Genomic DNA, 17023 nt, shown 5'->3' with positions numbered 1-17023 from the left:
GTTTTCCTAGATCATGAAGGCAGCTGACGGCTCTGGTTGGGGGGCTCTGCACCTATGGGCAGACTCCTCACCCTGCGATGTCCCGGCCCAGAGGGCTGCAAAGACAGGGTTCACCAGCCCCCCGACTCATGCCATCCACAGCTCAGAGGCACAGGGATCATGCCTGGCCCTGGGGGGGTGGTCCTCCCGGGTCTTTCTCAGCAGCATTCTGCAAGGGAAGTTCCCGTCTTTGGGGTTCAGGGAAGGAGGCCCTCTTCAAAGAACCTATACCACCAAACACCGTAACACTAAGACTCAAATAATGTGCCAAGAGTGGCCTTACTTGGGTCACATAGTGACGGCAAACGGGGCGGGATGGGCAACCAGGGCCACGTTAGAGGGCGAGTTCAGGAACAGGATTCAGATGGAGCTTTGGAGAACCCACGTTGTCCCTAAGGTTGGCATTCCTCACGAGTTGTTAGACCCTCCTCTCCAACTTCCCCCCATCCTTCCCTGTCACGGAAGCCTTCGCCACAGAAGCCTGTGCTTCCTTCCAGACGACGATTCCTTGGATGGCCCCAACCCAGAGAGGCTATACATGACTTCTTAGCACCTCCACCAGAAGGGTGTTTGGCTCCCACCGTGTTTTCTATTGTTTCAAACCTCCCAGTGCCTGAAATTCCTTCCTTTGCAGCCCCTAAGCCTGAGGGAGTAGAAACTGATAAGAAATATAAGTGTCCATCCCAGCCCCAGATGCTGCTCCTGGTACCATTTTGGCCCGGCACAGATGCCAGGGTGTGAGCTCCTAAACATTCTAGGTTAATCTTTTAAAAAAAGAAAAAGAAATTATTTACTGATTTGAGAGAGAGGGGAAGAGAAAGAGAAAAAGAGCAAGACATTAATTTGTTATCCCACTTATTAATGCATTCATTGGCTGATTCTTATATGTGCCCTGACCAGGGCTCAAACCCGCAATCTTGACTTATCGGGACAAGGCTCTAACCCACTGGGCTACTCAGCCACAGCCCCAGGTTAACCTTGGTGAGCCTTCTCCCAGGGTTTCAAGACCAGATGTAAAATGCCTTGGGGTGCTAGAATAAGAAAGAGGGTGACCTAAGAGGATTTGTCCATTAATTTGTCCCCGCCTTCCCCACCTTGGAAGTGGGTGGGAAATCCTCCTCATCCTCACCACAGCCTTCCTTGCCCCTGGCCCCCTGCCACACACACACACACACACACACACACACACGCACGCGCGGCTTTCATAATAGTGTGAAGGCCTCCATTCTTTCCTGAAACCCGAGGTTACTCAGAATAGTGAGAAGCGCACGTTAGAAAGCTGTTCTCCCGCAGAGCAGACCGAGCTCATCTTGAGCTCAGGGCACTCCCAGGGAAGAGTGGGGACTGCCGGGGAAGAGGAGCAGAGAGTCGTGATGGGGCTCAGCAGTCAGGACTCAGCCATGCCGCGCCCAACCCCAAGCTCCCGCCAATGCACAAATACAGTGAAGACCAGCGAAGGGGTAGAGGGCCACAGGGAAGAGGCCTTGGCGACAGAGACCAGAAAGGGGGAAGTCAGCAGCATCTGGGGCGTCTAGAAGGCTGAGGCACTGGGAAGGAGCCCCGACTGAGCTGTGTGCCCCCCTCAGTGGTCTCCAGCGCTTTTCACTTCTTGCAAAGGAGTGAGGGTGGAAACAAGCTGGGTGAGGGGGGTGTTAAAAACATTTTTAAGGCCGTGGGAGGCCCTGAATTCCCGTCGGTGGTTTCCAATGAACTGAAATGAGTTCGCATTTGTAATCTCACTTAATCCTCACAATTCTACAAAGTATTACAATTGGCAGGCAAGGGAGTGAGGCTTAGAGAATCCAAAAGACTTGCCCAAGGTCACAGAGCTCAGGAGTGGCAAACAGGAGATGGAAACATACGTGACTTCCTCTGTAAAATGTTTCCATCCTGCAGGGCCAACCCAAGGCCACATTCCTCCTAGGAGATGGTGGAAAGAGCCTGTGGCAGAGGCCGTCCGCTAGCACCCACTCTGAGGTAGGCTGAGACAGGCCACCGCTCCAGCAGGGAGGCGGGACTGGCATCCTCCACGTCCAGTCCCCAGATGACCTGGAAAGACCACAGCTCCCCGGGAAACAAAGCTATTCTGTGTACCGAATCACCCCCGCCCCTGCCAAGGCCAGTGTCCAGTTTTCTGATCGTTTTAAAATTCCCTGTTGGCTCGGAGTCCTGGACAGGGGCCCAGTTTCTAATTCTCAGGCTCACTATCAGCCTGGAGAGGCCGGAGCAATTTCCACCACCTCGCCAGCCTTCCTGGGATAGGAAGTGCTCTCGCTAGAAGAGCTGAAACAGCGCATCCCATCGGTTTCTGACAAAACTGATGGAAACAAACGCTCTAAAGCCATAAGCCTCGAAGCTGCCTTCGAGCTTCCAGAGTGGAAAGGACCCCAGGAAATGAAACAACCCTGATGCTGTCCTTGGGAGATTTCTCAGAACAGGAATTGCATTTTTCCCTTCCGGTACAGGGAGGCCTATGCACGGTGTGTGGAGTTTGCTACTGAGGAATCATAATTGAAATCTCAAGGTACACTTCCCAAGTTCCTCAAGCTCTTCCCAGGTAGCATGGGTGGCTTACGATAGCACCAGGAAAAAAAAAAATTCGAAGGCAGCCCTGTGATAAGTTTCTTCTCCAGGAAGTTCCCCTATAAAATAAACTCTTTATGCAAATAAAAGTGTAAGTATTTCAATAAAAACAATCTTAATTTGCATATAATCTTTATTTAAAATACCACTCGGTAGGCCTATTTAAAGAAACATGATCACATAGACACAAACCAATGACATGGCAACTAAAGCTTGAATTTTACTGCCCTCTTTTTTTTTTTTAAGAAGTTTTTCAGGAGCCTCTTATCTGTTTTCAGATGTGACCACATACCAGCCATTTGCAACATAAGCATCTACACTGCCAGCAGCCTTTGATAAATCAATTGCTGATAAGGACCTCTCAGCCTGACCTTTGCTTCCTGCCTCCCCTGAGGCTCCAATCATCTTTTCCCCGATCTCCTATGTCTCCATCCTGCTAACTAGGTCATAAGCTGGAAAAAATGAGGCAATTTCAAGCTACTCTTCTTTCTCAAAACAAAGATTCATTTTCCCGGGTGAACGTATTGTTGCTATAGGAACACGATTATTTATTCTTTTCTATCCCTTTCCCTAACTGCTGTTCCTCCCGGTTCCCTCTCCCCTGTCATGGCTGGGTCTCTGACATCCATGGAGATCCTTCATTGCTACAGGCCCAGGAGTTTTACTTACTCCTGCCCTAGCCCTTGTCTTTACAGGGCCTTCTGTGAACACACACCATTCTTGTTGACTGTGGTCTACATCCCTGGTGCTGATGTCTGCCTGCCACTCCTTGTTTCCACATCTCCTTTCTGGACCAGTCCACTGAGCCTGCCTATGGGGCTGGGATCTCCTCCACCACAGGGCCCGAAGTGCTCCTGAGCCTGCCGATCAAGGAGATCAGTCATGCAAAGACATCCTCTTCTTCTTTTTTAAAGATTTTCTTTATCTCTTCTTAGAGAGAGGGGGAGGGAGGGAGAAAGAGAGAGAGAGAAACATCAATGTGTGGTTGCCTCTCTCACACCCCCAACTGGGGACCTGGCCAGCGACCCAGGCATGTGCCCTGAGTGGGAATTGCATGGGTGACCCCTTGGCTCGCAGGCCGGCGCTCAATCCACTGAGCCACACCAGCCAGGGCTCCCCCTCCTGCTGCTGTTGCTAACCTCATGGCCCTTGGCAATGTCTTGGAATGCCATGAAAACATTCAAAGAATCCTCCCTTATAGCTGTCTTCCTTGTGGTGAATCTAAAGCATGAGATCCCAAGACGAGGTAAATGGAGTCTCAGGAAACAGGAAGTCCGAGAATTGGGTCTTAGTAAGTGAAGCTTCTCTGGCATCTGTTCCCAATGATGCAAGCGGGAAAGTGCTTCTCAGGATAGAAACTGAACACAGGAGGTCCTCCCTTGAAGGTCACCCCCAAAGATAAGTTCAGGTGAACTAAAGATACCACCTTTGCCTGCGTTGTAAGAAAGTTAAAAAGGCCAGGGTCTTGATGCCCAAGGACTAGAAAACGTATTTGTGACACTAATGAACACCGCACTTGGAAGAAATACTGAAGAAAGAAGACAGTAGAAATAAAGTGATATGGATGAGGATCCAAGCCTTCTACAGAAGAATTTTTAGATGAGAATCCCCTATTTGACTTCTAATTTAAAGTTTCTCTAGCTCTCCTGCCTCACAGGCCTATACCCGTGGAACATAAATCTACACAGAAAGAGAACAGAACTGGAGAGAGTCTCCCTGCTAGACTCTAATTTCCGCTCTTGTGATTAATGTTTTTTTCCCTCAAGAGAGAAACACATTTTTAAGCAGAAGAGACTCTTTATGTGTTAAAATTGGTGATGCATGTAAATAGTATTTTAGGAAGTCTCAGAATAATAGATGGTTCTGGGATAGCTTGGTCCAGTAATTCCAGCTTCAGTCCCCTAGTGTGATTTCAACATCTGAACCCGCTCTCATCCCCTCCACCCAACTCCACCCTCCCAGCCTTGTAAGATTCCTGGGGGGAAGCTGTGCCTCTCTTGAGGGGTGGATGCACTTTAAAACATCAGTTTTCCCTGGGAACCTGAAACCTGCCTTCCAACGTTCATGTCTTCCTGAGGAACTTCAGTCAGATCCTCTGTGCTAACCCTTATAGACAGGACTGTGATTTTTCCCACCTGATTCCAGCTTGCTGCAACCCCCTTATATGAAGAAGCGGGGCCTTCTGATATATTTGGGCTCCCCCCAAATCTGGGATCTAATGAGACTCCAGGTTCATCTCCCTGCCTCATTTCTGGGGTGTAGGATCCTCAAGACCTCTAACAAGAGAGGTAAACTTGTTGAGAAAGAACTGGAACAGAAAACAGGCTACACACATACACATATCGCTCCTTACACTTTTAAGTTGGAACATTTTTCCTGGGACCATGTCTGGTACAGAACCATACGAATGCTCAGAACCAACAAATAGTTTCCTGAAGCTGTAATTAAGGCATGAAAAAAGTCAGGGTTTAGCAGTCACAGCCACCGAGACTGTACTTATCAGCCTTAGTTTAGGGACCCACCGTGCCCTGCTGTCTGATCTATGCCAGTGAAATGGATAATGCTGCCCAAGAAGCCACTTTCTCCAAAAACCTCCAAAGGCCTCTGACTTCTACAGGAATCACTGCCAGAGAGCAGTTGGAATTCCGTTCATTGTTTGATTATGCAAAGCTTGCCTTTGAGTCATTTCGCTGATGTCTCACCCTCACTTTGCTTGTGGGTGACTCAGAGACAAAGACTTTTCTGTAACCAGCCCTGTTACTCTGTACCTGGGCAAAGCTCCGACCCTCCAACTGTACCTCACCTGTTCCCTCTGCTTTCTGGTATTTTCCATTGTGCAAGGCAGCTTTCCAGTCTTAATATTTGTATCATCCTTTACAGTCTACACAATGTACCCATTAGATCCTTAAAACCTCATTGTGAGGTGGGCAGGCGCAGTTCCTGTTTTACTGACGGGGGGGGCGGGGGTGTACAGGGCTGATGGCGGGCAGCAGGGATTGGTACCCCGATCCAGCCGTCTGCAGTATGTCCTATGCGTGCAACCCGCCTTTTCCGCCTCACAGACAGAGCTGCTCCAAGCTCACATTTTCCCTGGACTAGTCAGTCTGGGGGATGTGCTATTGTCCTTAGAAAGTGTAAATAAAAACCTGAAGCGTCCAAAATTAAGGGACACCATCTGACGTTAATACAAGGTATCACCTAAATGTGCCCGTGGGCTAGATCAAAGCCTAACCTTCTCTGGTTCAGCGCTGTCCTTGGGCTGGGAGTCCCTTCTCCAGGCCTCTGCGGAGGGGGGGGCAGGGCTCGTAGAGCCGGATGAGGCGGGGTCGGACCGGGCCGAGCCCCAGGGGCCTCGCTCAGCACTGACCATCCGCGCCCGGTTCCCACGGCCGCCAGGCTAGCCCTGGCCCGCGAGAAGGCGCATGCGCGCCCTGCCGCCCCTCCGCGCCGCGGGCGGGGCCCGCTGTGCCGGGGGCTCCTCCTGCGCGTGCGCCTGGCTAACGGAGCTCCGGCCGAGGGGGATTAGGATGGGCTTTGCACCCAGACGGTGGATTTGAGAGGCTCATGAGGTCATCCTGGAGTCTAGCCTGCTAGAGCAGTGGTTCTGAGCGCTCGTTAAAATTCCAGATTCCTGTACCCCAGCAGCCTGGGTAAGACCCAAGAATCTGCGTTCTTAAATCGCCCCCAGATAATACTAATCTAAGAGGTCCTCATTGGCTGGACCCACGCTCTTGTTTCAAGAAATGTAAGAACTGAAAGCATGGACGTGGAGAAATGATTGGCCTAGATGATTAAGTGGCAGAGCCTGGTATAGAACTCGACTGTGGACTTGCCGCTTTCCCCTCCTGTTCCCTGTTTCCCTTCCCGCCCGGTGTTCGGGGCACGATTTAATCAGGACCAGCCAGCCTGGCAGGCAGTTCCTTCCCATTGCTGGGCTAACTGACGAATACAAGTCCCTCTCTCAGTACACCAAAGAACCCCACCCAGCCACTCCACATCAAAGCTCCCCTCTCAGCACTGACTTGGCCAGTGTTGCCTCAGTCTGCATCCTGGAGGAAGCTGAGCTCACCCCCAGGGGAACAATGGATGGGCTGGGTGTATATACCCCGACCCCCCACACACCCTTGTCTGCTTGTCTGTATGCAGTCATGAAGGACTGTCTGCGTGTGGCAGCACAGGCATAACCCAACGAGAGTGTAACATGCTCTTGTGTCTACATGTGTGTGCGTGCGGAGTCTGGGGAGTCTGACCTGTCCGTGTGTATTGGATTCTGGCTCAGTAACAGGCAGTGACCCCAATCTAGGACAGCTGGATCCTGTGTGCTGACAGCCACTTCCAATAGCCGTGCACGGGGATATGGACACTCCCTTGCGCACCCTCAGTAAGCAGTTGGGGAAGCATCAGAGAGAAGCAGAACTGAGATCCCTGTCCCCGTGCTCACACTCCTGTCAGCAAGACCCCTCCCCCCTGCCTAGCAAAAGTCCGTGAGGGGCTGCAGATGCTGGGGCCAGACTGCTTTCAGAGTCGCCCTCTCCCCTGTCATCCTGCCAGGCTTCTGAGAGTGCGCAACTCCGTTCCCTCCTCTGATGCGCTCAGGGTGGGTGTTCTCAAGGCCACTCTAACGCTGTCAAGAAGTGTGTCATTTTCCTCTGTTCCTCCCCCAATCCCTGCCCTTTCCTATCTGGCCTGTCCCAGCCCCACTTCAAAACCTCAAGGCGGCAGCTCTTTCCGAGAAAGCCAGGAACACAGCTGTGAGCCGCAGTCCCTGTGGGGAGTTCCAGCTCTCCCTCCTGGCTCCAGATGTAGAGAGACAGCTGTGGGGTGGCAGGAAGCCCAGTTGGCAGCTAAGCAGGGCCTGGGAAGATGGAGAACAGAGGGGAGAGACAGGCAAATGGCAAGGCTATTCCAATTCTAGAGACCTGGGGAGAAAAAAAAAGCATTTCACCCCTTGGCCTGGCAACTGGCAGACAGGCCTTGCCAAGCCCCTTAGCCATTGTCCAAGACCCGCCTGCTCTGATCTTGGCGGTCCAGGCCATTGGCAGGACCTTCTATAAACTGCGTTTTATGGTTCCCACTTAATCTGCGAAGGAAAACTTGGCTTCCTTTGTCTGACTCCACCCATGTCCTCACACAGACACCCTCCCAGCATGAAATTTTGGGAACTGCGAGCTGGCGGTAAGAGAGGAGAAGGAAGGTGGGAGAGGGCTCTGCCCTCCCAGCTGGCATTCTCCAGCCCCGCCCTACCTCTGCGAAGGAAACCAGCATGCAAGATGCCAGGCTGGTGTCCAGCTGACCGGGCTGCTCAGGGCCCCCTTGTTTGCCTGCCATGCCAGGGTGACAGTGTGTGACTTAGCACAAAGCGCTATACTCTACAATAAGTGTCCTGAATGACTACGGCCTGCTCTGGGTCCCACTGGGTCTTTACCGGGCCTGTCCACTGCCTAATCCCATGCCCGTACACGTCCTCCCCAATCTGAAAGGACACAGCATATCACAACTGCATATGTTTTAGGAAAAATAGTTTAATTTGTTTGGTACCTCTTTTCCCGATGAGGTTCCCTTCTCCTTGGGAAACGCCTATCACTGCCCTTTCCATGCCCGCTGGGAGGGGCAGCCGCTCTCTGGAGGATGGACCCCCCATGCTCCAGACGACCACCCTCCTAGGAGGCTGGCTCGGGGTCTAGGCCTTAGTGGGACCATCATCATTGTGTTTTTATAAAAAGTGGTCCGAACACTGTATATGCCCCCTTTTCTGGATGCCATGGGACCAGCCCACAGCACTTTCTTCCCCTTAATTAAATAGCCCATTAAATAATTTCCCGGCGCCAACAGACAGATGTCACAGCAACAAGCCCCATTCCTTCTCCGGGCTCCCACTGCCCCAGCGCCTCCACCTGGACTGGATCTGGCCCCCACGAGAGCAGCCAAGGGCATGACCTCTCCTTAGACGTGGCCAGTCCCGGGACCCCTCCCCACACAGGCAAGGGGGAAGACCAAGCTGGTCCCACAGGTACCAGGCACCCCCACAGCCAGGCTGGGGGTCGCTCAGGCAGCAGAGTGGGCAGACCGATGGGTACAGCTTCTGCCCAGGTCAGAAGTAAGTGAGGTTCTTGACTGCTCCGATTTCCAGCATCCGTTTGATGGCCAGGGCCTCTTGGGAGACGTTGTGCCCAGACCCCTGTGGAGACAGACAAGGTAGTAAACTGAGGGACTCCTAGGGATGTCCCCAGCCCAGGACAGTCTCCTTGGCCCTCCCCACTGCCCACTCTCTGGAAACTCCCTTCCCCTGCTGCCTCTCAGAAAGAAGACAATCTGTGTGGCCGAACACAGAGGACACTGGCCTGGGAGTCCAGAGGCCTCGGTGCCAGTTCTGACTGAGCGACCTTCCGTGAGCCCCCGGCACCACTCACTCGCCCAGTGCCCCAGGCCGGTCTGCCCCACCCGGCTGGCAAGCAGAGGCCCTTACCGCCATAGATTTGAGTGTGATCTGCTCATAGTAGTGAATGGTCTGCTTCTTATTGTGGACATCTGGGTAGCCAAAGCCAGCAATGTGCACCATGTCACAGAGGTGGAGGGCCAGGGTGATGGCCAGCAGGCCTGTGGTGGGCTTCTGAGGAACAAGGGCAGGGGGAGGTATCAGAGGGAGCTGTGCTCCTTGCAGCGTCTTCTAGGCCAGCGCCCTACGACAGCGCTTTGTTTCCCTGGATGTGGTCTTCTGGGCCATCCTGTACGGCAGCCACCAGCACAGTGGGTGACTGAGCAAGTGACTGGGCTCATGTAGTTGAGGAACTGAATTTATAATTTTACTTAATTGAAACTGAAATTTAAATAGCCCTCTGTGGCTTGTAGCTACCACACTGCATGGTACAGGTGGGGAAACTGAGGGTTACCACTGTTACGCAACTCCCTAAGGAGTGGACAGGTTCTGCTCTGAGCCACGAAGAACCTCACCTCTTCCAGACATAGGGCCCCCACATGCATGGACTGGGCTGCTCTAGGGACCCCCCTTTCTCCACCCCGAATTCATCCACAGGGACAGACAACCTGGAGCCCTAACCTCTCAGTATCACCTTCCTCAGCCTCTGCCTCCCAGACACTCCAGCTGGCCAGGCCTCCGAAGCCGGGGTTTCTCCAGTGTCTGTTTCTGAGCCCTGCTATCGTTTCATCTGTCACTTCCTGCCTGGGCCTCCCATGTCACCCCGTTGCCTTCACTACCACTGTGCCACCTCGCCCAGTTCAGACCTTCGCCGGCCCGCACTGCTATGGCCTTGCAGCCGGCTCCGCCTGGCCACAGGCTCCTTAAGCTCACCCCGCGCAGCTCTCCGGCTGTGTGCCCTGGATCGGTGCAGCACACCGCCGCCCACCCAGCCGTCCACGCTGGAAACCTAGCGCTGGCTGACATCTCTCAACGTCACCATTAAAGTCCATGTTGTAGCCTGAGAATTCTACAATGACTCCCAGAGATCCTCGCCCTGTGGAAACCGCAGCTATGATGAGTTCTATGACATCAGGTTATACTGCTTTGTCAACAGCACAGTTGACCATGACAGTGATCATCCTGGTGGGCTTGACCTAATTCATGAGCTTATCTATCTGGATCTAGAGCTGAGCAGTGGAGAAAGTCAGAGATAGGAAGCACAATGCGTGTATCACGCTGGGGTTGTCTGGAGGTGGAGGCGGAACACATGGCAAGGAGCTGAGGGAGCTCCCCCCACCCTGGCTGGACACCAGCAAGAAAATTGGACTGTGGTCCTGTAACCACAAGGAACTGGGTTCTTCCCATAAGAACGAGCTTGGAAATAAACCCACCCACCCGCCCACTCCCCAGCCTCCGGACAAGAACTTAGTCTGGCTGCCAGCCTGACCCCAGCCTTCTCCAGTGCTCTCTGCTTTTCCAAAGTCTGGGCTACACCACTTCACTTCTACAGAAGACCTACCCAAGTACCTGCGTTTGCTGACCAAAAGAAATTCGAAGAGGATTTTTGCTTTTATGAAAAAAGGTGAAAAGCGAGCAGAGCCTTTGGCATTTATTTTGCAGGGAGAGGGACCCTGCCAAGCTCCTTCCCCCGGAACCACACCCAGCATCCAGCTGCTGGTGCTTTGAACTGGGTCTGGAGCATCTGCGCTTCCTCTAGGTTTATTCTGCGCATTCGTCAGCAAGATGTGTCCTAACGTATCAGAAAAGCCTAAGAGACCTCACAAGGGTGCAATGCTTAGCATAAAACTAGACGTAATTAAGTGTTGCAATTGTGGTGAAAGAGATAAAGACATAGATATCAATGGTAATTACTTCTTCGCTTTATGCCGTTTCAGCTTACGAAAGGTTTCATAGGCACATGCGCCTTTCGGATAGCGAGGGAACCCATATACCTACCCTAACAGAGAACCCAGCCACCCTGGGGCGGACTTCTGACCTACAGAACTGGGAGCGGATAGAGAGGTGCTGCTTTAAGCCACTAAACTGGGGCAATGTGTTAGGCAGTGACAGGAAACTAATACAGACCAGGTCCATCCCTTCTGTTTGTCTTCCCACTCCAGGAGCTGGGTTCTGGTCCTTCCTTTCTCTGGCCTCCCTCTCTAGCCTTCAGGGGCACAATCCACCCCCAGGCTGCCCCCACAACCCCACCTGCAGAACTCAGTGCCAGGGGCAGTGTCTGGGACTGGGTATTGTCAAGTGATACACCGAAGGCCCAACCCCAACACCACCACCCCTGGGGGTGGGGGCTCCAAACAGCACCAAGCAGAGGCCGGCCCCATCTCTGAGATCCCACAGCCCTTGGAAGGGCTCTCCGCCAGGGCGTTTTGCTACTCCATGCTGAGAGCTGTGTGTTTCTCCTGCTGGCCCGAGTGCCCTCAGGCAAGGAGCAAGTCTTTCTCCACAGGCCTGCTCGGGGCTGGCCACGCTCGAGCCACCACAAAAGCAGGCGTTCAACACATGAAGCTGAATCACAGTCGATACTCAGTACAAAGGATAAAATCATCTATTGAAAATCTGGTGTCCACTGTGTACCACTCCAGGATAGACCTGTTACATGATTATCTTTTTGAATCCTGCAATGGCCTTCAGAGGTCATACCCCAACTATACAGATAAGAAAACAGAGGCTCCTAGTGGTTGACTTGCCCACGGCCACATGAGTCCTGTCTACTTTGCCTCTGTCCACATGCCCACACAGCCTCTCGGAGGCTCAGAAGGCGTGTAAGTAAGTACTCAGGAAGCTGCCAGCTAACGCCCACCAGCCAAAGTCCACGAACGGCACTGAGAGCTAAAACCAAAACCATAACTTGCAAAACTACATCGTGACTCCCACATGGAACCGTGGATATGCAAGACAAACTGTAAGCTGCAGTTCTTAACCCATGCAGACCCGCTTGTAGGACCCCCGGTCAAGTGATGTAAGAGCAATTGCGCAGGCTTGGGCTCTTCTCCAGATGAGACTGTGACCGTCCCAGCAACGCCACAGTTCACACATGCTGACCAGCGCCTGCCCAAACCAGCCTCCAACCCCAACCTCAAGCCCTCTGAATAACCCTCCCGTAACTCTCCGCCACAGTTCTCAGGTCCGCGCTGTTCCTGGCCGAGGCAAGCTAACAAACCGGATTGCTGCCGTGTGCCTGAAGGCTGTGCTCCCCGCTCTGACAGGTGCTCTTCCAATGGGTGCTGTGACTACTCCTCCCTCTCGCGCGGGCCTCTACGGCTTCCTAAGTCTCTCGGGCCGTCCCACCTGTCCCACCTACTCCCCACCCACCACCCCGACCCACTGGCTGCCCCGTCACGTCGGTACCTGCTTAACCTTGCGTGGCTGCGGCATGGGCAGGCTCAGCAGTCTGTCAGCTGCAATCTCCATGAAGAAGGGGTTCAGAATCCGGACCTGCTTTGGGTTGACGTCCCAGATGAGGGGAGGCTGTTTCCAAAAGCCCTTTCGCACCTAGGGGGGATGAGGATGGAAGGAAGAGATAGGACATGGAGTGTTTCTCAGGTCCAGCCCGGGGACCCTCAGCCAGGGAATGGGGTCCACATGACAGCCAAGCCCCTCAGGGTGAAAGGGGAGGGAGGTGAAGGCCTGCACCAGAGACAGGAAGGGGGACCAGAGGGGCGGAGCAGGGAGAGAGAGGAGCCCCCACCCCCTCCAAAGGACAGGCCAGGAGACACAGTGAGTGGTGTGCGAGGTCCAACCATCCCACTCCTAAGGATCTCCAGACGGGGGGTGGGTGGGCTCGAGTTCAAGGTTGTGTAAACACTTTGGCAAAAACACCAGACTGGATAGTTCAGCATTTGACTGAATGACAAAGAGACACACTGGAATTTCTGGGGACTGCCTGGAAGGGACCCAGATCTTGAATGTCCTAGCCTGCCCCCTGCCTGGAGGTGACTGTGGACCAGCTCCTCCACGCGCAGGGCTCTTCCTCGGGAACACAATCTGGCAGCTTTTCTGCCCCAGGCAGCCTCGAGCCTGGGATGCCTGGCTGCGCTGATCCCGCCGGCCAGGGCCCCTGGCTGCCCGGCGGCCCATCAGATGCCCTGCAGGAGGCTGGGTTCACACCTCCCCTCACCAGCTCTGGGGCAGCAGAGCTCACATCATGGGGCGGGAGGGCCTGGCTCAGGCAGGGTCCCTGTGGCCCCACCTACCCGCTTCTTATCCTTCAGGATACTCTCGATCCAGTGGAAGTCCATTGCCTTGAAAGCCACCAGGACGAGGAGCGTGTCAGGGTTGTTCTCCACTTTGGGGTTGAAGTGGGCGGATTCTGGGTAGAAGAGCCGCATGGTGGTCTTGGAGCCCACGTCGCCCTCGTAGCCAGCTACCGGGGCGTTGTTCAGCCTGGGAGGCGGGAGGGGGATGCCATTACTCAGGGCCCCCCGGGCCTGGCGGCATCCGCTCCCAGGGCGCAGAGGGCAGAGAGGTCACACAGACCTGATGACCATGTCGTACTTGTCGATGGCGTCTCCCAGCGAGCTGTTGCGCAGCCGGTGCCCGTTGCCCACCACCACACAGCGGCGACACTTGAGGCTGCCACGGGGAGAAGGTGCTCAGGCACAGCAGCAGCCCTCGGCCTGGCTCAGACCCCCTCCCCAGGGCCCCTTGGTCCCCAGTCCCCAGGGACCAGCATCTCCAAGGAGTCCTGCTTATGGTCCTGCCCGGGGCCCCTGTCACTGGAGAGGAAACTGAGCAGAGCGTGGAAGAGAGAGGAGGAGAGAAGCGCAGACGACTGAGGAGTACCAATAAGAAGCCCAGTTGCAGAGCCCCCTTGCCTACTGGCCCGGCCTGCCTGTTGCCCCGGCAACACCCTCCGCAGCCTCTGCCTGTGCCGGCAGCTGGATGCCCAGGCTCCGTTGCTGTGGGGACTGGCACACCTGCCTCCTCTGGAGACGGGCAGGCTAGGAAGACCGGCCAAGTTGGCCATGGGGGACCGGTGACAGGAAGGTCCAGTGGGAGGTGCTGGGCCATGACTGTTTTTCACTGGGGCAGGAAGAAGGCACTCAGACTGGAGTAAGAGGACAGTCTCCTTACCTCAGGATGCTCTCCGGAATGGAGTAGCTGGTGATGGCCAGAACCCGGAGTAGCAGGTCTTCTACAAAAAAGAACCAGGTGGAAGGGGCTGAGGACAAGAGCCGGCGTTCCAAAAGCTGCCCCTGTCCCTCCCCTACTCCTGCCTCATTTCTGCACCCCTGACCCTGGACTTGGGGGCTGGCGAGGACCTGGGCCCTGGGACTGTGGTGGCCAAAGAGCAGAATGTGGCCAAGGTGACCCACGTTTCCACAGCACCAGGCAGTACTCACCACTCCCCTTGGTTCCATAGGGCAGCTCGTAGGCAGAGGGTGTCTTAACCCAGAAGTAATCCTTAAGCTGCAGGAAGATGGGCTGATCGCGAGAGTAGCTGCAGAGAGGTGAGAGAGGGCAAGAACAGGAAAGGGATTCATTTTGATGTCAGAATCGGGGTCAGGCCCCTGACTAATATCCTATACACATGTCCCAGGCCACTTCCTCCTTCACGGACTTCCCCCAACCCACGTCCATCGACCCAGCCCCGCTGCCCAGCAGGCACTGAGCCCCCCTCCCCTAGACCCGGCGCACCCACCTCAGCCCAGGTACTCACTTGCCGAAGAGCTTGGAGGCCTTCCTCTCTGCCTCACCCTGCAGGCAGGGCTCCTCCTTCTCCGGGATAGGAAAATAAAAACTGAGGATGGAAGAGAAGAGACAGGAGCTGATCACCCTGGGGCCCAGCCTCCACTTGTCCCATGGCCCATCGGTCCCCTGTGCTGAAGAGCAACGTAGAGGGGAGAGGGGTCATTTCAACCCCTGTTCCATTTTGAAACCAAACCACTGAGAAGCCAGCTCTTCCTTCTCCTGAACGTCCTGGCCAAGGGCCTGGGGGCAACATCCCATGTCCTACCCACCAAACCCACCCTCTGCCCTCCTAGAAGAATCTCATGCTAATAGCTAATGGGAGTGGTCATCCTCGGGCTCCCTGAACCCCCCTGCCCCACTCTGTGATGCTCCACCCCGAGTCTGAGGCCATGGAAGCTAGACTCGCAGCTCAACGTACCTGTCTTCTCGGGAGATGGAGTACCACACCATGATGACCAAGACCAATGCCAGCATGGCCAGCAGCTTCCAGCCTGCAGGGCACATGCACAGAGGAGCTGGAGGTAGAGACAGGCAGGTACAGTCCCAGTCCACCTTCTCACCTGCCCAGTCTGGGCCCCTGCCACCCCCAACTCATGCTGACCCAGTCCCTGGCCCGGGCCTGGCCCTTGCTTTCCAGCAAAGGCCTTGGGCCTCAGCATTTCCAATGTCCTTCAAGATGGGGGGGAGGGGCCCTAGCTCCCTGTCTGTCCCTCCACAACCCCAGGGGTCCCAGAGGGTCCATTTTTCAGGGTGGAGAACGCTAGGGCAATACTCACGGGACTTGTTGATCATGTTTCTCAGCAGGAAGCAGGGTTCCTGGGGAGAGCTGGCATCCCGGCTGCCGCGGGCCACCTGGAGGAAGGAGTCACAAGTGTCTGGTCAGCTCCACACACACCCCCTCCAGGTACTGGAGCAGGACACACCCACAGCCTGCCTCTGTCGCCAAAGCTGCCTCGGGGCGGCCACCCAGAGCAGGCCCTTCTCACCCTAGACAACCCAAGCCCCTCCAAGGCAGTGTCAGGGGATCGGAGGGTCCTGTGCTCCAGGAAGGGACACCAAGGCCACCCTTCGAGGACCTGGTTCCACGCCAGACTGGCTGGCTCCAGCTTCCCCGGAGTGGTTCCCCTTGCTCCTCTTCCTCATTTTGACCAGGGACGGGCCAGTTCCGGGAGGCAAATGGGCACCTCCACCTACTTTTTTACGAGAAAGCCAAGCTAACTGTATATGGGTGTGATTCATATTTTATGCAACTGAAGTTTGTTCACTGCCAAGGCCTTCCCTCAGCTCTGGCCACCACCCACCTCTCCCTCATCAGTGTCCCACTACTCTGGCCAAACAGGTCTGTGCAGGCCAGACAATGAGGCGAGGGTGCCGCCATGGGACAGTCCACGAGGCCCCTCCAGCCCTTCTGGACGCTGACTAAGTGCAGACAGTGTCCAAGCCCTCGCCGTCCACGGGGGAAACAGCGAATACAGCGTGTCTGGATGGGGAGTGCTTGGAGCACAAGGGTCTGTTTGACCCAAGAGGAGGAGGGAGGCTCTTCCGGGTAAGGGCAGAGGCCAGCGTGGAAAGGACAGGCCGTGGAGAGACAGTGGCTACTCACACAGTTACAGAGAGGTCCCTAAACACAAAGCTGAGCCAGGGCCACGCTTTGGGATCAGCAGGGAGGAAATTTCTGCAACATCCAGGGCCAGTTCCTCCTGTCCCGGCCAGGTTCCCCGGGGACCTGGGTCACACAAACCACTGGGCTATTTACTAAACACCCGGGTCCTTCCCTGGGGCTGCTTCCGTCAGCCCAGGGGGTCCTGGGGCAGGTACTTCCACAAGCAGCCCTGGTTTTGAAGGACCAGGCAAGAGAGAGAAGCCCTAGGGTCTGCACTCTCCAGGATCAATAAAAAATCTCAAATATTTCTAGTAACTTCCCTGATTGATTGCTTTTCCAAAAGTACACGACTCCCCACCTGCCCACAGCCTCCGCCATCATTCCCTCCGCAGCAGTGCTGCTTGCTTGCCTCCAGGGCAGTTCTGATCTGTAAGTCCTTTAGAGACCCGTTTGTGTTTGCTTCCTGACACCCCCGGTGCTGCGGTGCAAGCTCTGTGAGGGCAGGAACCAGGTCTGCTTGCACCTCCACCGCCACCCCCAGCATCTAGCAGGCTGCCTGGCATGCAGCCAGCACTCCGAAAGTAGTGAATGAGCAGCACGTTAGGCTACTTTGCGGGAGACACTTCTTCCTCTCAGACCCTGTTTCTTTGGCTGTAAGACTGGGAAGTTGG

The 17023-nt window shown here is 54.9% G+C and overlaps 1 protein-coding gene across 8 annotated transcripts in view; it reads right to left on the bottom strand.

Annotated features, from left to right (window-relative positions):
• Positions 1-8124: 8124 nt before the first annotated feature.
• The window catches only part of ST3GAL4 (ST3 beta-galactoside alpha-2,3-sialyltransferase 4), a 34400-nt gene continuing 25501 nt past the window's right edge, over positions 8125-17023 (bottom strand). For 5 of the 8 annotated variants that reach the window (XM_090257206.1, XM_090257207.1, XM_090257201.1 and 2 more), the window contains exons 2-11: positions 15526-15601; positions 15168-15264; positions 14718-14798; positions 14401-14498; positions 14132-14192; positions 13535-13630; positions 13252-13441; positions 12407-12550; positions 9089-9232; positions 8125-8800 (exon numbers count right to left, since the gene is read on the bottom strand). In XM_090257206.1, coding sequence (XP_090113332.1) covers positions 8714-8800; positions 9089-9232; positions 12407-12550; positions 13252-13441; positions 13535-13630; positions 14132-14192; positions 14401-14498; positions 14718-14798; positions 15168-15264; positions 15526-15541 — 1014 coding nt within the window. In that variant the 5' untranslated portion in view covers positions 15542-15601 and the 3' untranslated portion in view covers positions 8125-8713. Of the gene's footprint in view, positions 8801-9088; positions 9233-12406; positions 12551-13251; positions 13442-13534; positions 13631-14131; positions 14193-14400; positions 14499-14717; positions 14799-15167; positions 15265-15525; positions 15602-15735; positions 15782-16352; positions 16476-17023 lie in introns of those variants that run through there. The other 3 variants (XM_090257205.1, XM_090257208.1, XM_090257202.1) reach the window with 3 other exon arrangements.

Source organism: Furipterus horrens, unplaced genomic scaffold, assembly GCF_987537825.1.
Source record: "Furipterus horrens unplaced genomic scaffold, mFurHor1.1.pri manual_scaffold_11, whole genome shotgun sequence".
Lineage (NCBI taxonomy): Eukaryota > Metazoa > Chordata > Mammalia > Chiroptera > Furipteridae > Furipterus > Furipterus horrens.
Note: the sequence above shows the minus strand (reverse complement) of the source record. Positions and strands in the feature narration are given on the sequence as shown.